At 53.0% G+C, this 21,692-nt stretch overlaps 1 protein-coding gene across 1 annotated transcript; it reads left to right on the forward strand.

The window, feature by feature from the left end:
• The first annotated feature begins 16,749 nt into the window (after positions 1–16,749).
• Positions 16,750–21,153, forward strand: IRF2BPL (interferon regulatory factor 2 binding protein like). The gene has a single exon (XM_060004143.2). It carries the CDS (start codon positions 18,011–18,013, stop codon positions 20,342–20,344), a length of 2,334 nt encoding a protein of 777 aa, XP_059860126.1. The 5' UTR covers positions 16,750–18,010; the 3' UTR covers positions 20,345–21,153.
• The last annotated feature ends 539 nt before the right edge of the window (positions 21,154–21,692 follow it).

A 21,692-nucleotide genomic window follows, 5' to 3' on the forward strand; every position in this document is an offset into this window, starting at 1 on the left:
GAGACCAGGAAAGGTAAAGTTTTTACCTTTCACAGGAAAGGTAAAAACTGAGTTGGGTTTTGAAAGATACACAGAAGTTTGCTCAAAGAAGAAGAGGGGAAAGCATTCTTTCTAGGCAGAGAAAAGAGCCCTGCAAAAGGCACGGGGCAGGAAGAGACAGAAAGGCGGGTGGGAGGCAGTTTTCCAGGGGCCTCGTGTTCCAAACCAAGGAGTTTGTCTTGATTCTGTTAGGCACCTGGAAGATTTTTAAGCAGGAAAGTAAAGCAATCAGATTTGAATGATTTTGAAGACCTTGGAACCCCTAATGAACCCAAGTGAACGTGATTAGGCAACATGGAAGAGAGGAATCAACGGCTAAGACACAGATGCGTGCTCCAGACGTGTGGATCCCGACACAAGTTCAGTCACAGAGGAGCAACGAGAAGGAGTTCTCCCCTCATCAGCACAGCGTCCAGCTGTTCTTGGGGCCCAATGTGCCACACAGGGTTGTGCCGGACCTTCCAAGGGCTTGAGAAAACCCACAGAGACTATGAATAACTTGATGAATGTATCCATACAGAACAAACATACTGACTCTGAGATTGTTACTAAAAGGTAGCACTGAGTGTTTACCATATTCTAGGCGCTCTGCTAAGTACTCTATATACATTATCTTATTTAATACTTACAACAATCTAATAAAGAAGGTTTAGGCTAAATTACATGAAATTGCCAGTATTTGATGTGTTTAATTTATGGGAACAGGGAAGGAACCTGGAGGTTGGCACGGGCCACACAATCACACAAAGCCAACTTACGATTCAAACTCAGGTCTGTCTGATAAGGACTCTAGAGCAGGGGCACCCAACCCCCGGGCCGAGGACCGGTAGTGGTCCACGGCCTGTTAGGAACCGGGCCGCACAGCAGGAGGTGAGTGGCGGGCAGCAAGTGAAACTTTATCTGCCGCTCCCCGTCGCTCGCGTTACCGCCGGAACCACCACCCCACCCCTCCCTCCGGCCGTGGAAAAATTGTCTTCCAGGAAACTGGTCCCTGGTGCCAAAAAGGTAGGGGACCGCTGCTCTAGAGTAAGGCAACCCTGAGTTCTAACTGCAGCCATCACTTACTAGCTGTGTGTCCTGGGACAGGTTGCTTAACCTCTCTGAGCTTCCTTTTCTTTATCTATACAGTGGGGAAAATAACGGAACCCCTTCATTAGGTGTGGCTTAGAATAGAGAATGCATTAAAACTCTCAGCACAATGCCAGACACAGAAGAGGCTCCCAATGAATATTAGCTGTGCCTATCATCGTTGTTATTAATATTCCAAAGTCTGGGCTGTTAAGCACCTTCCCAACCTGCTGCGGGGTGAGATGCCTTCTGGAGTCACTGTGTCCCTTGGGCGGAAAGGAAAGAGATTCTATTGCAGGAACCATGACAGTGTTACCGGTAAATAGTCCTCAAGCTCATGGGCCGAGGAGAGCCAGAAGCTGTGTAGTTTCCAGCACTGCAGACCCCTGCTTGCCCCTTCCTCTCCTGAGGTCTCTGGGCCCTCACAGCCACAGGGGATGACCCAGGAGGAAGCAGCCTTTGCACTGGAGAGTGGCTGGGGCAGCTCTGCCCTCATTTTGGGCGGCCCTCCTACGGAGCTATTTCTGCTCCTTTTCTCATGAACCAGCCTAAATGGAGTGTATTTCCAGGAAAGCCCCGCTACCTTTGCTTTCAAGAGTTGTGACGACCAGTGAGGGGTCCTGTGAGTCCCCATCGCCCTCGGGCCTCACGTATGCGCTTTCTGGTTTTGTGTACAGATGTTTCCGAGACAGGCATGCATGCAGCTGTGTTTGTGTTTCTGGGCCCAAGGGGAGCTGTGCTGGCATGGGCTGGAGGTTGACACCACCCTTGGCAGCAAGAGCCCCAGGACACCTTATGCCCATTACATTCCATGCCTGGGTGGGATCCCTGCCTGCTGGGTGAGTATTGACCTCCTGCACCTTTCCAGCTAAATTTCCAAGTGTTCTTTAGGCAGAAATGACAAGTGCTGTTAACTTGAGAATGAAGTTCAAACCCTGACACCCAGCTGTTCTCAGGTCATCTACTGGAGATGGGGTGCTTCTCGCACAAACTGACATTGAGGCAGCTGCGGTAATAAAAGACTGAAAGAAGAGAACAGGCGGGCCAGCTAAACCGTACCTTCGTTTCAGTGCTTTTGGATGTGCACAGATCTTTCTGGTACCGTCTGCCCTTTTGCTTGGCTGGCCTCTTGCACAAGACCTGGCTGCCCCCAGCTCAGTCTCTCTGAAAAACACGGTTAGCCCCCTCCAGAGAAACACAAAATACAGACACTCCTTATGCATTTTCCTGGAAGCATTCTATAGCTCCAGCCTGGAAAAGCTTCCAAAAGTTTTTTGAACCAAAGATAATAATAATAATAATAAAAGAGGTGGGGGAGGCGAAAAGCTTGGGCAAACGTTCCTGTTGATTAATATTCAAGGGAACAGACTTGGATTGTAGGGAAAGGAAAAAGGAAGGGTTTTCCAGGTCAATATAAACATTTGTGCTGTTTGCTTTAAAGGCAGTTTCAAAATAGTTGGCCTCCCCAAAGCGATTTTTTGGAATCTACCCAGAGGGCAAAAACTTACCCTTCCTTCCCCCATCTGGAAAGCTTTCACACCAGAGGCCCCACTCATTCCTGAGCTCTGGCTTTAGAAAGAAGGACTTTCCCAACCTTCCAAGATTCCTTGCCCTCCCTCACCCGGCTGACCCACAAGGAGTTTGTGTTGGCTCCACCCTGCAGCAGCTGCATTCCAGCTGTGGCGCTGCTGTTAGGAAACATTTCGGAATCTCTGGCTGCAAAGGTAAATGAGAAATGTGTCCTAATGACACCTGAATGCTGGCGGAAATCTGCAAACAGAGACGCCCAAGGAACAGATTCCGGACTTCGAACCCCCTTTACAATTCTGCTGTGCAAAGAGCCAGCTGTTAGCTAACAGGAAAGGTTTTTATTGGTCTCATGGATAAAAGTGCTGACCAGCCTGACCCCCCCACCCCTACTGTGACATGCAAGAAAATGAAAGTCAAACATATTTGTGAAGCGTCGAAAATATTTTCACTTACTCATGAGCGCTCATCTTTTTAATTAAAGCACAGCATCTTGCTCAAAACAAGCCTCTGGAACAACAGAGTAATCAGAACCTTAATTTAGGGATCTGCCAGCTGATCCTGACTGCTGTGGGAAGGTTATAGCAGTAGCTTAGAGGCAGACGATGGGGCGAATGTCTCCCAGGAGCTTCCCTCGTCTTCGGAAGACGGTGTCTGCCGGAGGATTCGGGGGTAGAGGGGGTGCCTCAGAAACCAGCAAGGACCCTTTAAATGCATAGAAGTTGCCAGACAGGGCAAGCTGAGCAAATGGCTTTTTAGGCAGCTGAAGCCCTCAGCCGCTGTGAGGGCACATGCCACCAAGCCGACCTGGTTGCCAGGAGTGCTGCCGCCTTAACTGGGGTCTTTCCCCTCAGTCTCTTTGCCGCCATATTATCTTCTGGGACTGCGCTGCAGACCCAGCGCATAGCCCATGGCGCTACCTGGTTTCAGCACAGCCGGCAGAAGCTGCGAGCTACACTCTGTCTTATCCTAACCTCTCCCTTTCTTGGCTCCTGGGATTCTGTACCTTTTCCCCAGCTTCATCGGCCACCCAGCCGGACAGCGACAATTAACCACCATGGAAATGCTTTGCGAACCCAGTATCCACGGTGAGAACGTCCCTGAAGTCCTCCATTAATTCCTGGTACTGAAAACGGATATGGAAATTTAGTAGGAGAGCTGGTGGCCTATGTTCCGGGGTGGGGGGGGGGGCACCCAGCTATTGTGAAAGCTTCCTTCTCTCCACTTCTTCCTTCTCCTGCTGTCCCACTTCAAACACTCCCTACCGTCTACCTTTTAACACCTCCAAGGCCCACCACTGCCACTGCCACCCCCACCCCGCCTAGCCTAACCACCCACTTCCCATCCAGGTCCTTTCAGAGTGCAGCCTGCGTGGTTGCCATGGAGAGCACCCCCCACCCCCAGTACCCTTCGGGGCTTTGAGACCCTAGAAGGAAAGCACCAGGAAACCAGAAATCGGCTCCCTCCCGAAAACAATGGCTTCCAGGGTCTGTGCCAGACACACTCACAGCACCCGAAATAGTCTCATTGTCCTCTTGTGCAATATCCAGGAATTTGGTGAAACTCATCATTTTTCAGGTTACCGATAATGCAAGTTTGGAAACTGAAACAGGAAGGAACACAGGCTGAAAAAGCTTTTATCCAGCACACAGCATTTCTCTCTCCAGAGGCAAGACCATTTTTCTGGTTGTTGCTGTATTTTTTTTTTTTTTTCCAGCAGTACTTTGGTGGGGTTAAAATTAGCTGGCAGCATTCTGGTCACATGCTAGCCAGCAAAACAAAAGGGAGTTGTTCCCTGGCAGCCCCTGAAGCAGACCTTCCTAATCCATGGACTTCTGGGAAGCTGGCTCCTCAGGCCCTGGGACTGAGGGGCCACACCACCGACTCCCCTCTCTCGTCATCTCGCTGTAATGGGCAGAACTGGGTAGTGTCTAGGCTGTTTTGAATCTCAGGGCATGCCTCCATCCGGAAAGACATTCAAGGGCCCCAAAATGGCTTTTTCGGATCCTCCCATTTGGGAGAGGAAGGTTGAAAAAAGGAAGAACTTTTGAAGGCAACAAAGAAGCAGACACCACAAGGACACTGAGAGAGAGAGAGAGGGAGGGAGGAAGGTGGGGGACAGTGTCTGAAGTGTGAGTGCGGGAACCACCTTCTGGGGGCACGGGCTGCTCTGGGCGTGGCTAAAGCGCGACATCGTACATCTGAGCTCTATGCAGCCGGCTCTTTGGATAGATTCTTTATCTTTGGACCCTGATGATAGGGGTTCATCATGATCTTCTTTGTTCCTTCCAGCTTAAAACTGTTATCAGAAGCCCTAGATGAAAAATCCAGCCTCTGATTCACGCACATAGTCAGGAAACAGCCCTTGCGCTCAGTGCAGAAACACGCCGGTCAACCTGAGAAAGAAATCACCACCACAAAATATGCTTTTGGCTTGCCAGAGCTCAGCAGCTGTGAGAGCCAAAAACTCAGCTGCCTGGATTTTCTGGGGAAGGTGGGGGCCGAGTAGAGGGTGGTATGGGGGTGACGATGGGGCAGAGAGAGGGACTTTCTCAATCACCTGATTATTGCCTCCAACTCCTGTTTAATTCCAAGCCAAAAACCACCTGGAAACATCTCAAGAGCCAACTGCTCCTAAAAATCACGTTCAGCACTAACCCAGCCAGCTCTGCGCCTGCTGGCAAGGTGAAGCAGATGGTTTTTATTGATTAATATATTTATTTGGAAGGGGCTCCTCGAAGTAAGGAAATTCCAGCGAAACAGAATGCCCTGGCCAGAACTGCCATGACAATCGTAAGCAGACGCCCAGAGAGAGGCGGTTAAAAGACGCTGCAGCTTAGCCCCAGGAAGCCGGGGCGTTTTCCGTCTTTCTCCCGGCCGGCCGGCCTCCGTGTCAGCCGTGCACGTATGAAGAAATACCTCATTTGGTTCAACCTTCTGTGGTATTCAAGGGTCTGAGTGAGCTATGTGGAGCCCACTTTGTCAAAAGGGCTTCACAAACCAAACAGGCCTCCGACTTGGATCTTATCCTGAAGCCTTCATTATACAGACAGACCCAACAGAAATTCCTGCTGCCTAACGCCCAGCACATAAAGTCCTCTTTAATAAACATATACCATTTTTCAGTGGAACAGCCTCAAGGTGTCAAAAGTACATAAAGGTCTGAAAGCTGAAACCCTAGATAAACACTGTGCTGAAATATATTTAGCAGAAAATATTGAAAGCCACAGGAAAAATATGTTCTCTTCCTGGGATGTTAACGAAGGTTTAGGTTCAGGAAACCTTCAGGAAATAGCGAGTTGGGTTGAGAGGGAATACTGCTCAATGTAAATAAATCGCTAAACCTCCTTGGCCTCCACAGGCCTTGGCTGGAATGGAGTATTTCATTTTTTCCCCCCATTAAACAGGCCACCCGGAGAGTTGGCATTATAGACCTGAACATGTACCAAATCTGAGTGTGCTGTTTTGTTTCTGTACATTGAATCAAACTGTATTTCAAATAGCAGCTTGTGCAAAATGGGCGGGGGGTGGGGGCGGGGGCGGGGGGAGGGGGAGCGGCCAGCCATCCAGACAGGCACACCCTAACACTCAGCGTAAATGAAAGACCTGTTTCACCTCCAATCACCCGATGTCTTGTCTCAGACAGACACGTATCCTCTGTTGTTGCCCAGGGTGATGTCATGCTCATTCTAAAGCCCATGGTTCTAAGGGACTCGGTTGCTGCAATACCGTGCCTTCAGAAAGACCTAGATTTCCTGAGGTCTCAGGGTAGGGAGAGAACAAGGGAAGGACAGGCAGCCACTCTCCCCAAGATGGATGCTGTATGATGTAAGTTGCTGGCTAAAATATCTGGCATTCTTGCTGTTTTAAGTTGCCAGCTAAATATTATTAAAAAGATAAAATACATGCAAACTGTGCAGAATGTAGGGCTGCCGTGTTTACATCCGGGTTGTGATGACTCAAAGACTTAGACTTGGGCTTACTGAAAAGCTCTATTAAAAACACAGCTTTGTGAGAGCCCCCAGGGAGCGGGAAGCAGGGCTTGGGGAGGGGATTGCTTGGGTGGCTGGTGGGGAGTTTGGTGACCCGCCCAAGGACGGTGCCGAGGCCGGTGGTCCCGGTTGGCATTGAAGGCCAGGGAAGTGCCTAGGGGTTAATCTCCGCTTCGGCTTCGGCACCGGAGCGGGGAGGGTTAATCTTTTTCCAGAACATTTATTTCACCATCTCACTGACTAGAGGGAGGAGGGGCGGGAGGCAGAGCGAGAGCCTGCCGAGCTGAGAGGCTGCGGATCACAAGGCCATTCTGATAGCCTCCTGTCCCCATGGCAACCGCAACGGCATTTATCAGTTCCTTCTGCGCACAGGCACAGCAAATCTGCATTGCACATGGCAGGCTTCCAGCATTTCAAATGAAAGAACACTTTGAACGGCTGCCAAGTTTGGAAGGAGCATAACTGTCAGGGCTGCTTAAAGCTGGCGGTTTATACTGGGGAGGCTTTCGTTTCCCAGAATCCTCCGGGTCTGGCGAGCTGCCAAGTACTTAGCGGAAGCTAAAAAGTAACTCGCTCCCCTCCCTCCCCTCCCCCCGCTCACGCTCCCCCTCCACGCCATTCACCGCAGTGCTCTCAAAATTTTCCACATGTCCTGTGTCACCAGTGCAGACTGTACAATGAAAACCAGAACGCCGGCTACCCATGACAGGGCTTTTATTAATAATTGGGGGAGGGAGGGCCGGCTGGGATCAGACACTGACAGCCGGGGCACCGGGTCTCCGCTGTACCTGCCAGAACCACTGGGTGTGAACCTATGTGGGGTGTGTGCGTGTGTGCCTTTCAGCCTTAAAAATACATTAATAAAAATAAAAGCAGCTTCAGAACTGTAGACACCCTGAGTTCCGGGGCCCGGGCGGCGGGGGGTGGGGGGTTCGGTTGGGTGCTTTGGAGCTTCCTTTTGGGTGGGGAATTGAGGTCATGCAGGCAGTGTTGTTCAAATCCAGCCTTTCCAAGAGCCCTGGGGAAAAGGGTTGTTATTGAGAACCGAGTCTGTTTCTGGAGCTTTCCTTGAATCTCTCGGGTGTCGTGGTGAGAGCTCTGAGGCCACCGATGGGGAGAGAGCTCGGAGATGGTTTTCAATGGAAAGTTTACCAGATAACTTCTGTCAAGCACAGCCCAGAGCACAAGGGCTTCTACCAGCAGAAACTGGAAATTGGCATAGCGTTCACTGTGCTAAATATTTTTTTTTAAATCATAATCTACACTAAGATCAAGGGCCCGGGCTTTATTTTCCAGCACAAATAGAATGAAAATTGTCTGCTGCTTAGGCAGTTGGAAAGAGTTCAGGAAAACTATGTCTGGCATTAATTCCAAAGTGGAGGTTTTGGTTCAAACGAGGCCCATTAATTTCAGTAAACTGTTTTCACTAGTCCAGACCTTGCTGTGCAAGGACTATTTATTACCTTTTGCTAACCTGATGTCTGCAGAGTTGTAAAGCAAAGGAAAAAAAAATCCAGGGTGGAGATATCTATATCTTGGATCAAATGGGTTTTGCACCTTCCCTTTGGGGGCCATGTTTTATGGGGCATTTTCTACCCCTGTTTTTTTGGGGGGGGGGTTTTGAGGGGGGTGGGCTGCGTTGGATCTTCGTTGCTGCTCACGGGCTTTCTGTACTTGCGGCGAGTGAAGGCTACTCTTCGTTGCAGTGCACAGGCCTCTCATTGTGGTGGCCTCTCCCGTTACGGAGCACGGGCTCTAGGCATGCGGGCTCAGCAGTTGTGGCGCAAAGGCTCAGTTGCTCCGCGGCATGTGGGATCCTCCCAGACCAGGGCTTGAACCCGTGTCCCCTGCATTGGCAGGCAGACTCCCAACCACTGTGCCACCAGGGAAGCCCCCCTGGTTTTTCTTTATCAAGACTGTTTTTTAAAATCCATCTTGCAATGAATTTGAGAAAAAATCCTGGTGGAGAAGAACCTGGCAAGAGCAAATATCTATCTCTTGCCTCCTTCAGAAGGATACCTCCCAGCCGCAGGGATGTTTTGTGTGCCCGTCCCTGGCTTGCAGGCTGCAGGTCCAGTGCAAAGTACTGATGTGATTCACCCTGACGATCTGGTCTAAAACACACCAAGACAGTCAATTTTGGCATTTGTTCTCCCCTAGGAATTTTACTAGCTGCCTTAGAAAAGCACATAAATTGCTTCCCCCTCCCCTTTTTTCCATGCCTCCTCTCTTCATCCCCCCCACAGTCCATCTAGATGTCATTTCAAAGGGAAGGATGAAAAGGGGGGATCTGTCAGGTGGTCAGGTTTGTGAATGTGTCTTTCCAGCCCCCAACACACACACACACACACACACACACACACACACACACACACACACACACACACACACACACACACACACACACACCTGAAAATATTAATCAGAATTAAAAGCCAGTCAGTACTATTAAAGCATCAAACATGAAGGAGGGGAAATATGGGGGGTAGAGGCAGTGGGAATGGAATATATGGAATATAATGGAATATAATTCAGTCCTCTGCGCTGACATTCTAAAATAAAGGAGGGGAAAGGTAGCACCAATTTGGTCAGTTTGTCAAATGTCAAAATTATTGGTCTTTCCTTTTAACTACCCTCCCCACTCGCCCCCCCTCCCCCCCCCGCCCCGCCCCACACAGTTAAGTTCTTGACTTTCCCAAGTGTGATTAATGTCTGGCAGAGGCCAGAAACAGGAGTAGGGTTCTTGGCTGCCCGTTCTGATAAACAATCTGTTCTTGGGAAGAGTAGGTGAAGGTGGCGTTAAGGGGTGGGCGGGCGGTAATCTCCGGGCCTTGTTGGTGGGGCTGCGGGAGGAGGAGGAGGACAGGAGGGGGCTCTCCAGGCCCGCCCTCCCGGAAAATGCAATTGCCCTTCCTTTGGAGCGCGTGGTTTTGGGGTGGGTCAGGTTTCCTGGCCTTAAAAATGTGAGTAGAGTGGATCCATTCTTGCTGCCGGTTCACAGCGTCCAGGAAACGTCAGAGGGCTCGGGCAGGGGCTGGAGAGGGGAGGGGAGCCGGCGTGCCCCAAGGCTTCAGACCCATTTCGGATGCTCCGGCGTGGCACACCTGGGGCTCCTGTGCTGAGAGCGGCTCACCGGAGAAACCGAGGCCGCCGCGGGGAAGGTTGGGTGGGGCGGTGGTGGTCGAAGTACCGTAAAGCTGCACAGGGAAAGCCAGAAGATGTTCAAAACAAAAGGAGGGACTATTTCGCGGCGTCAGAGGTCGCTGGTGTGGAAACTCCGTAGGCAAGAACACTAGCTGTGGATTTTGCCGTGGGTTTATTGTGTGGGCAACCAGGCAGAAAGCGGCGATATGAAAAAGTGGGGAGGGGGAGAGTCTACGGTTGAAGGGAAATCAGTGCCGAGAACGCTGCGCGCGGCTGGGAAATATCACCGAGGAGAGTGCAGTGGCACCGAATAAAAGATGAATAATCGGCTACCTTTTGGAAAAGGAGTGTAAAAATATTAATAAAGGCGAGAAACCCGCTTCTTCTCAGCCTGAAAAGCAAACCCTTTTCTCACCTGCCTCTCCTACCCGTCCCACACACACACCTCTCTTGTCTTCCTTGCATCCAAGCAGCCTCGCCAGGCTCGCTTTCCTTTGGATTTAATTACATGAAAATGCTGAACAAAAAAACCTGTAATTACACCCTTAGTCCCTGCCACTCAGGCCCAGCACACTTCCTGCCTAGTTCTGTTTTTTTAAAGAAGAGGTCATTGCCTCTTTTCATTCCAAATTGACCAAAACAGAACAGTAAAAGCCCCGAATAAATCCAACTGCTGCGGGACGGGGATGGGAAGTCCTCGTCCGTCCAGGAGAGAGGAGCAGAGAGCCTACCTTGCTATTGTCTCCCTCTGGCTCTTAGGTCCAGAGGCAGTCACTATTTGTTTGATTGTCCTCAGCCCAGAAAAACAGAGATGCTGGGCTGGCCGGGAGGAAACCCACTAAAGGCACGAGGAAGAGTGTGGATCAGCCCTGCATTTTTCCAGCTATTTTACCTAGAAAGGCTTCACGCTGGAAAGGAGACTCCTGACAATCACTTGCCTTTCTACACCCCTAGGTATTAACATACAGATTTTCACTGCAAGCCCCTGAAGTAAGGAAAACAGGTTTTAATATCAACACTTGACAGGTGAGGAAACTGAGGCTCAGAGAGAATAAGCAGATCGCTCTAAGTCAGTCATGTGGCTGGTGGGAGTGTTGTACGAACACTGTTTCTGATGGCTTTGGGGCTATTGCTTCAGGAAACGAGGACACCTAGGAGGAAATGGAAGCTTCTAGATTCTGGGCTGGAGCCAATCTGGCTTGGTTCATCATTAGATCCCTATGACTGAGAGAGAAAGTGCTCTCTAATTAAATAGTTGAATAACCTAATGAATGGCAAACAGAAGGGCACAAGATTAGGAGCTGGGAAATGGAAACCCACCAGGCCATCTGGCACGCAAGTTTCAGCTTTGAAACAAAATGTGATGAGAATAGCTTCACACTCATAGGGACACATCAGGCGTGGATCCTCTGGGGCTGGCCAGAGAGGGAAGTTCAGGTTATCTAGATGGTGGTCCTCTAGATGGCTCAGGGTTGAGGTCTATCTTATTCCCTTGATTTCTGGCTCCAGTGATACCTAGGCCAGGCTTGCCTGTCAGGGTATATGCCTCTCCTGGGCTAGAAGTGCTTTGAGGGGTAGTCTGCCGTAGTCAAGTGGCCCCCAGCCCAAGCGCAGGACGGTACTTATTGTGTGAGTGCATCGTCAGTAGGACCTGAATTCGTTGAGAACCAGAGTTTGTTACTTGTGTGATGTGATCTGTGGTTTTGGAAAGAGGCTACTTCCACCATAAAGTGCACCTTCTCCACTTCCTTCCTTCCCTTTCATCATGCAGCCTGGGGTCCTCCAAAACGTAGCTATCCTCAGTAAGGGTAACTCAGTGAGTTCCTAGATGCTTTGCTATGTTCTAGAGCTTCAGATTTTCCTCCATCACCTCCGCCTAAGGCCAGGGTATAGAAAACCCAGGAAGGTCTCAGGGGATGCCAGGGAATCATAGCTACACAATTTTGCTCAAAGCTGAATGGTGACTGATTTTAACTCCCCCCAAACTGGTGCTAATTTATGCATAATCTCACATCTACTAGGACAGTAGTGGCATTCTTCACTTGCCACTCCTGTGGGAGTTTTACTTTCTTGTAGTTCCTTACAGACAGCTAGGACACCCCCCACCTCCACTCCCACCCCCCAAAAGGCTAGCACCGTGGAACAGAAGAAGGAACGCTGAGTTTAGAGCCAGAGAACTTGGTTTCCAACAATTCCGGACTAGCTCTGGACCTGCTTTCCTCACCTATACAGGAGGGTGATGAAAGTAACACCTACCTCACAGGGCTGGTGTGCAGATTGGTGAGATAATGTCTGGGAATGCCCTTCGGAGCTCTAGACAAATGTTGGTCATTATATTGTTCCTAATCTTTTCCATTTTATTGAGTACATTATAATATTTATCTCCCACACAGACCAATGAGGCAGTGCAATTATTCCCATTTTACAGATTAAGAAACAGAAGTCCAAGTGATTTGCTCAAGGTCACACAGCTATTTAGGGTCCGCCAAGTCCAAGCTGAACAACATAATGTAAATACGTACTCAATGCTAAGCGCCCTCTTTTCCTCCCTGTCTCCTGGGTTTCGAGTTGAACCGCCCAGCTAAGAAAGGCAAGTCAAAATACTTGGCGATTCTGGCCCATCCGCCCCAACCAGGGACAGCAGTGATGGCTACCCGCCTGTACCTGACTTGACCGAGGGACAGTGAAGCAGCAGGGAGGGCTTCCCGCTCCGAGGCCCCGCCTTCTGGCGGCCCCAGCAGGAAAGCGCCGGCGGCGACGGGTCTCCGAAGCCGGGCGGTGGAAATCCCCAGCTCTGGTGCGGGGCCGGTAGGAACCCGCTGGTACTCTGGCTCTCTGCTGAGGCCCAGACGCACGCGGGGTGGGGCGAGAGGGTCTGAGGGTGTGAGCACCTGTGGCCTTGACGGCCACCCGCCAGCCTCTCCGCCTACTCTCGCCCTCCAAGTCCTTCCCGACTACCCCACTTCTTGGGGTGTGGGTGTTTGTTTCAACCCAAACGGGTCGGTGAATAGCACCCCTGTCTGGCGCTTCCCCTTTTTTCCCGCTAGGCCTGGTCCCTGGGAGACTCATTCCAGGGTTCCTTTACTTTTGAACTTGAAAAAACACACCGGCTTTTGCTGAGGACAGCGCTGGGCTCCCCCGTGCCCTGGCACGCTGGCTAGGAGAGGAAGCGGCGAAAGCAGGAACCAGACGCGACTCCCCCCGCCTTTCTTCTCTTCCCTGCTCCCCGCCCCTTCAGGAAGAAAGCAGTCGGAGATCTGATCGCTCGCAGCGGCCGCTGTGCCAGCACCAACCGCTACGTCCTCCTTTCCCTTCCACCCAATTTTGCACGGAGCGCCCGGCTGCCCGCGCGCCCCAGGCTGGGCAGGTCCTGGCGGGCGGCGCAGCCTCCCCTCCCCGGGGGTTCTTAGCGAATCACGTTGTTCCTGGGATTTCACGGTCTAGTGGCTCTTGCGTAACCGTATGCCCTGGCCTAAATTAATCCTTTTTTTTTTTTAATACCAGAATTAATCCTTTAGGAAAAGGCAAATACTTCCGCCACGGAAGCGGCCTGGGAGTAAATGTGTAAATCACAGTGCTGACTTGATTCCTCCACGCCCACAGCGCCCGGGGGGTTCCTGGCGTGGGGATGGGGGCCCTGGCAGAGGCCAGAGGAGGGCCCAGCCCACACGTTTGTTTTCATCTACTTCGAGGCGTCTCTAGCGGGCCGAAGAACCGGGTCCTGCTTACTGCGGGCTTGAGCGTTACCAAAAAAGGCCTTTCTCCTGCCTGAGAGCTTGGCCCACACGTTGCAGTGGGGTGACGCGAGGTTCAAGCCTGGCCTCCTCGAAGGCCGAGCCAGCTGGCTGCAGGATGCCAGGGCAGTTCCCCCCCCCCCCCCATCTCTGCCACAAACCGGCGGGGGCGGGGAGGGAGGAGGACAGGAGGGAGACTGCAGGGAGCTTCGAGGTGCGTGAGCCCGCTGCAACCTTCTCACCCCTAACGCTGGGCTGTGGCCTCCGGAAAGGCCAAGTGGAGAGCTGACCTTTTGCTCCAGTTTAAAGCTGGGTCCTCCGAGAATGCCAGCTCAGATGGCAAGCTGAGTGGGGGGTGGAGAGAGCAACTGTTGGAAGGAACTTCGGGAAGATTGCAGGCATTCCCCCTGCGCCAGATTGATCCCTGACTCTGCCAGTCCCCAGACCCCACCGCCAGCGTTCAGTCCCATCTGTGGGTCTCTCCACCTGGTGTCTTAGGTTGAAGCCCCCCCCCCCCCACCTTGCTCAGTTACTTCCCTTTGTGGACGCAGTATTGTCACATGGAATTCACCAAGGGAAATTTATCTCCTAAATATTGGTGTTCTTGCCTCTCATAATCCCTGACACGTCCCCAAACGGAGCCATCTCAGACAAGCAGTTAAGAAGAAATTTATCACCACAAGTGATGGTGATTCTTTGAGGGGGAAGGATATCCAGAGAGCTATGCCTTTTAAATTAAAGCATTATGAGACTGTAATGGAAGTTTGTTTAAATGCATGTTTATTTCTAACTGTGTGTCTGAAGACACCCAGCATGTATGTGTGTGTGTGTGTGTATATATATATATATATCTCCTTTAGTAACAGCAAAGACAAGAGACAGACAAGGAGATGGAGACATATGTGTGTGCATACCAAATATAACACTATGACACAGAATCCGACTTGCTTTCTCTAGCAGCCTGGCTAGAGGGTTGGGGCTAAGTTGCTTTCTTCAGTATTTCTGGTTTAATAAAGGGACAGACTGAATAAATATTAATATAAAGGAACATTAACCAGCCAAGCCAGAGCTGAGCAGCCTCAAGCCCCAGGCTGGTGGGAATGTCACTCCATTTCCTAGCCCTATGTTTTGACTCACTCCAGGGTAGCTGTGGTGTGGGGAGGGTTGACGTCTGGGAGGGTGAGGCAATGCTCCCAGCAGCTCTTTACAGAGGAATCACTGCCGGGAGCCAGCCGGCCAGATAAAGTTTATTATTGTTGGGGAGTGCACAGTGAGCTCACTGTTTTGCAAAAACTGAAATCTGGCTGCTTTGAGATGAAAGAGGGGCTCCCTAGGGCTCTTCCTTCCCCCTTTCTCCCTATCCTTAAAAACTCACCTTCTTTTGCACCTAGGGCCCCAGAATGAGTGGGAAATAGGGGTGCTGGGGAGGGCTGGATGCGGAAAACAGGTTCTGAAGGTCAAGTGTCAAAATAAAAATAAATACTTCTTGGGACTTACCTCCCTGGTGGTGCAGTGGAGAAGACTCCACACTCCTAATGCAGGGGGCCTGGGTTCGATCCCCGGTCTGGGACCTAGATCCCACATGCATGCTGCAACTGGGAGTTTGCATGCCACAACTATGTAGCCCGCATGCTGCAAATATAGAACCGGTGCAACTAAATAAATAAAACAAACACTTCTTGTTGCTTCAACTGAACTTTATTACAGTTAGTAGTAATAGTAGTGATGAGTAGGGATCCTTACATTCTATGCAACTTGCAAAGTACTTCCACACGTTAACCAGCAATAGTATCAACATTAATATCAACACTCATAATAACCAACCCTTACCGATGGCTTCCTGTGAACCTGACACTGTGTTCTACACACTGTACGGCGCATTTATGCTACAGTCTGTGGCAGTGGCAGATCCACAACTTCTGTATATGGAAAAATCTAATGGCACAATCTGTTTGGAAGGGGAGCATCGGGGTTGGTTATGAAGATGTAATTGTATAGCACTTTACGTGAGATTGTATGTATTGTAACAAATGGGGGGGCGCTGATGGAAAATTTGAGCACCCCAAACCACCTCTGAGAACTTAAGCTTGTCAAGGCACCATTCAAAGCAGACTTACTAGATTCAGATCCCAGTTCTGTCTCTAATGGCTGTGTGACCCTGGGCAAGTTATTTAACCTCCTTGTTTTCTGAGCTTGTAAATCAGAGTTAATAATAGAATCTACCTTGCAGATAATACTGAGTTTAATGATGATGCAAGTAAACCACCTAGCAGTGCCTGGCCCACAGCAAGTCTCAGTGAGTTGCCTCCGGTTACAACGAGAAACAAAATGGAATCTCAAACAGTCCTAATAAGTTGGGAGCTCTGATCCCATTTTACAGGTGGAAAACAGAGGTCATGTTAGGGTAAGTAACTAGCTCGAGGTCACAAAGCCAGTAAGTGACAGAGAGGAAATTCCAACCTAGTGTGCCAGGCTTCAGAACCTGAAATTCCATTATACTGCCACCCCTCTCCAGCCTCGCCCAGGATTAGCTCAATCTTCATGGAAAAAAAAAAAAAAAAAAGTAGGCCCAATATTTGGAAGAATCAGTTGAAATGCCCCAACTAGCCCTTTGACCAACATATCTGTTCTGCAATAAACACTAATGACGAGAGGTGATCTTGTAACGGAAAAGAAAGCAGGGCCTTGCTCAGCCATCTGGGGCACTATGGGATGAAATCACAGCACACAAGAAAGAACTTTGAAAACTGTGGCTGTGCTTTACAAAGATATATCAACATTATTAAATGCTGCCCCCACTTTCTTTTATCAATCCCGAAGAAACCACTCACCTGTTTGGTCTCTCCAGCACCTCCCCCTCCCTGCCCCCAAATGCAGCTGTGCGCAGCCAGTAGACTGTTTTCCTTAAAGGCCTCCGGGTGCTCATAGCTTCTTTAGACATTCAGCCAAAATTTTTAGAGTACGGCTTGGGGGAGGGGTATCTCACCCTGAATTCATTTAGCTCCGTCGCTGAAGCTCAGGTTCCGAGACCAGGGCACAAAAACAAAGCGAAAAGGCAGTTTCTGAAAGACTGGAAAACAGCTAATTTTGCAGGTGCTTCGGCATCAGTGGTAGCAATGAATGTGACGTTCATACCGGGGGGGGGGGGGAGGTTTGATTGCAGATGTAATGGGTAATACCCTTAAGAAATTCACAGCGAAAATCTTGAAACAGGACATTTAAATTCACTGCTCGGAGTGGGGTGGGGAGCGGGATCGGAAACGACGCCTGTGGTTTTCAAACGCGTTTTAACTTGGGAAAGCCGGGCGGAGAAAGGAAAGGTCATAGTCTGTTTAATTTCCACCCCCAACCCTGGTCTTCCAGCATTAGCTCGCTGGGCCTCAGCTGTTGTACACACACAGCGAAGGGGGAGGGGAGGGCGGAGGCGCGGAGGAGGGGCCGACTGGGAGGAATCTGGGCGCCCTGCCGCGCATGCGCTTTTCCCGAGCAACAAGTGGGCTCCACAGAGGAAGTGTAAAGGGGAGGGGGGAGAACTGGTGCAGAGCATGGCGGTGACGTCAGCGCTCCGCCTGGGCGGCATCCCGCGCGGCCGAGCCCGGGACAGCGCGAGCCGCAGCGCGAGCGGGAGCGCCGAGCCGCGCCTCCGGAACGTAGAGTAACAATCACAACCCCACATTCCGGGCGAGTGCGAGCGGGAAGGGATGCGACCCGGGTCGAGGCGCCGCGCGAGCGCCCTACAGCCAACGTGAGCGCCGCCAGCCGCGGGGGCCCGGGCGCCCGCCAGGCCTGGGGGCGGCGGGAGCCTGCGTGCGTGCGCTCCTCTCCTCTGCTCTCGTGCGTCCTGGAAGCAGTGGCCGCGGCGGCTCCCTCCGGCCGTGCAAACCCAGCTAACGCCAGCGGAACGGCCGACGCTGAGAGGGGAGAAGCTCCTCTCTCGGCTGCCAACCCCTCTCCCGGTCCTCCGGGGAAGCAGCGACTTCAGCAAGATTGGACTCGGGCACCGGGTGGCACTGAACCCTCTACCCTTCGTCCCAGAGAGCCTGGCGGGGAGAGGACGCAGGTCGTAGGGGGTCCCCCCCAGGGGAGAGGAAGAGACAACCCCTTTCGAGCTTCCAGGCACCAGCCACTCCGGGGAGGGGGCCAAGAACCAACGGCGGCCAGCACCCGGCACCCTCGCCCCCTCCCCCCGGGCCCGGAGCTTCCAGCCCGGGTCTGCGACACCAGGAAGAAGGCGCCTGAGCTCCCCTCCCGACGAAACAGCCGCAGTAGGAGGTGGGGGCGAGGAGCGGGCTGAACTCGTCCGCTGCCCGGGCGGTGGAGCCCCCGCAGCGAGGCGCTGCGCGGGCGGTGGAGACTCGCGCTTCCTCTAGCCCCTGGGGCAGAACTTTCTCGCCCCCCCTCCTTCCCCCGCAGCCGTACTCCCTCCCCAGCCGGCCAGCCCTCCGGGAGGAGAAAGCGCCGCGGAGACAGCCGGGGCGGGGGCCTACCTTACCGAGGGCCGGCATCATGTCGGCGGCGCAGGTGTCCTCGTCCCGGAGACAATCTTGCTACCTGTGCGACCTGCCCCGCATGCCCTGGGCCATGATCTGGGACTTCTCGGAACCCGTATGCCGCGGTTGCGTCAACTACGAGGGCGCGGATCGCATCGAGTTTGTGATCGAGACCGCACGTCAGCTGAAGCGGGCGCACGGCTGCTTCCAGGACGGCCGCTCCCCCGGGCCGCCGCCGCCCGTCGGGGTCAAGACGGTGGCCCTGTCGGCTAAGGAGGCGGCGGCGGCGGCGGCGGCAGCGGCGGCCGCCGCACAGCAGCAGCAACAGCAGCAACAACAGCTCAACCACGTCGATGGTTCCACCAAGCCTGCGGTGCTGGCGGCCCCGTCCGGCCTGGAGCGCTATGGTCTGAGCGCAGCCGCTGCTGCCGCCGCCGCCGCCGCCGCCGCGGTGGAACAGCGCAGTCGCTTCGAATATCCTCCACCGCCGGTGAGCCTGGGAAGCAGCAGCCACTCCGCGCGGCTGCCCAACGGTCTGGGGGGCCCCAACGGCTTCCCCAAGCCCACACCGGAGGAGGGACCCCCGGAGCTGAACCGCCAGAGCCCCAACTCGTCTTCAGCGGCGGCGTCGGTGGCGTCTCGGCGCGGGACGCATGGTGGACTAGTGACAGGGCTGCCCAACCCGGGGGGTGGCGGAGGCCCCCAGCTTACCGTGCCCCCTAACCTGCTGCCGCAGACGCTGCTTAACGGCCCGGCCAGCGCCCCCGTGCTGCCCCCACCGCCGCCTCATGGTCTGGGCAGCCGTGGGCCCCCGACGCCCGCGCCCCCCGGGGCCCCCGGGGGCCCAGCTTGTCTCGGGGGCGGCCCAGGCGTATCGGCCGCGTCGTCCTCCGCGTCATCTTCGACCTCGTCGTCGGTGGCCGAGGTGGGCGGGGGTGCTGGTGGCAAAAGGCCCGGCTCCGTGTCGAGCACTGACCAGGAGCGCGAGCTGAAGGAGAAGCAGCGTAACGCCGAGGCCCTGGCTGAGCTGAGTGAGAGCCTACGCAACCGCGCGGAGGAGTGGGCCAACAAGCCCAAGATGGTCCGCGACACGCTGCTCACGCTGGCCGGCTGCACGCCTTACGAGGTGCGTTTTAAGAAGGACCACTCGCTGCTGGGCCGTGTCTTCGCCTTCGACGCCGTCTCCAAGCCTGGTATGGACTACGAGTTGAAGCTGTTTATTGAGTACCCCACGGGCTCGGGCAACGTGTATTCCAGCGCATCTGGTGTGGCCAAGCAGATGTACCAGGACTGTATGAAGGACTTCGGTCGGGGTCTCTCCTCCGGCTTCAAGTATCTGGAGTATGAGAAGAAACACGGCTCCGGGGACTGGCGCCTACTTGGAGACCTGCTGCCCGAGGCCGTGCGCTTTTTCAAGGAGGGCGTGCCCGGCGCCGACATGCTGCCCCAGCCCTACCTGGACGCCAGCTGCCCCATGCTGCCCACGGCTCTGGTGAGTCTAAGCCGCGCCCCTAGCGCGCCCCCGGGGACCGGGGCCCTGCCGCCCGCCGCCCCCTCGGGCCGGGGCGCAGCTGCCAGCCTGCGCAAGAGGAAGGCGTCCCCCGAGCCCCCGGACTCCGCCGAGGGCGCGCTGAAGCTGGGCGAGGAGCAGCAGAGGCAGCAGTGGATGGCGAACCAGAGCGAGGCACTAAAGCTCACCATGTCGGCCGGGGGCTTTGCGGCGCCGGGGCATGCGGCAGGGGGTCCGCCTCCGCCGCCCCCACCCCTGGGACCCCATTCCAACCGGACCACCCCGCCCGAGTCAGCCCCTCAGAACGGCCCGTCGCCCATGGCCGCCCTCATGTCGGTGGCAGACACACTGGGCACGGCGCACTCGCCTAAGGATGGCAGTTCTGTGCACTCCACCACTGCGTCCGCACGGCGCAACAGCAGTAGCCCAGTGTCGCCGGCCTCCGTACCCGGGCAGCGCCGCTTGGCATCACGGAACGGGGACCTGAATTTACAGGTGGCGCCCCCGCCGCCTAGCACCCACCCGGGCATGGACCAAGTGCACCCCCAAAACATTCCGGATTCCCCTATGGCCAACAGCGGGCCCCTCTGCTGTACCATTTGCCACGAACGTTTGGAGGACACGCATTTCGTTCAGTGCCCCTCTGTTCCCAGCCACAAATTCTGCTTCCCTTGCTCTAGAGAGAGTATCAAGGCCCAGGGGGCGACCGGCGAGGTGTACTGCCCCAGCGGAGAGAAATGCCCCCTGGTTGGGTCGAATGTACCTTGGGCCTTCATGCAGGGCGAAATCGCGACGATCTTAGCTGGGGATGTTAAAGTGAAAAAGGAGAGAGACCCTTGAACCACAAGACAGCCACTTCCTTAGCCCCAGACCAGCTCCTCTCCCGTCCAGAGGGCCCCTCCCCCACCCACATCGACCCTCTCTTCCCTCACTCCCAAGATGTAGAATTGTGAATATAACAAACTGCAAAAAGTTAGTCTTATGTATAGACATTATTTTCGTCGTATGTTTCTATATTTTGAAACAAAGGTATGTAACTTCTTCATTTGAAGGATAAGCTGGTTTGTGTTAAGCAGTATAATATTGGTTCGGTCATTTGCATCATATTCGTTAGCATTTATTGGTGGCAGAGTGTTTGCCTAGGTACAGAATTAATAGCCTTTAGCAACGACTGCTGCTGGTGTGTATTTTTGTAATTGTTATGCACTCACTGAAAGGAAGAAAAACACAAAAGAAAATGACTTTTTTTTTGCCAAGGCCAGTGTTGCTGCCTAAAAAAAAAAATGATGCTATAAGATGGTGAGAGCTTCATTTCTGAACAGCCCCAAGTGTTGAAGTCTTCACTTTATTTTGTTTTGTTTTTGTTTCCTTTGCAAAATGGTAAGGGGGGTGTTGGGGGGGGTGGGTGTTTTTTGTTGCAAGTTTGTGAGGGAAAATGTTTTGGTTTGTTTCTACTGACCTGAATGTGTTGGATCTTCACGTGTTGTTTTGTTTTTGCTTTATTGATGCACGGATGCTTTTGAACAGTAGAGCGAAATGCTAGACATGGAGAATCTGCTCTGTTTGTCCTTTATACATTTCTGTAGTTAACAGAACACTGTAATGTGCCTTGGAGCTTAGTAACTTGTAATAAATTCAATTGATATTAATTCTGCCCCGAGTCAGCAAGTGTGTTTTTCTAGGGCTAAGACCACACAGATCCAACATGGGGGACACCCTCCCTACTTCCACCACAGAACACAAATGCTGGTGCCTTTGAAAGCCCTCAGAGGTGGCATCTGTAGAAGGCCCTGTGCTGGCTGACTGCCCCTCCCCTTCAGTACCAGACTATTTACACTCACCTCTCTGGGGCAGGACAGTTGCTGACTAAGCGATTTCTGTTTACTCTTCAGCATCTCTCTTTTCCCCTGACGCGCACCCCAGCTGCAAATAGCATCGTCAGAAATGCTTTTTTGGTGCCTTTCCCTGTGGCCCTGAGTATATGCTGATACCCAGTGCAGCTGTGACTTAATGCAAGTGGGGTGGGGGAAACAGAACAAAACCGGGGTGCTTTGCCTGCTAGATGTGGCAAAAATCACTGTTATTGCACATTTAAAGCAAACATGTCACAGAGCTGGGAGCCAGCAGTGGAGGCAGGAGGGGTGTGGGAAGTGGGAAACAAATCCATGTTCTCAGGACTGAGTTCCCA

The sequence above is a fragment of the Delphinus delphis genome, chromosome 2 (assembly GCF_949987515.2).
Source record: "Delphinus delphis chromosome 2, mDelDel1.2, whole genome shotgun sequence".
Lineage (NCBI taxonomy): Eukaryota > Metazoa > Chordata > Mammalia > Artiodactyla > Delphinidae > Delphinus > Delphinus delphis.

What these genes read in the sequence shown, in the direction of transcription:
- IRF2BPL (XM_060004143.2), top strand. Translation starts at nt 18,011, where the DNA reads ATGTCGGCGGCGCAGGTGTCCTCGTCCCGGAGACAATCTTGCTACCTG.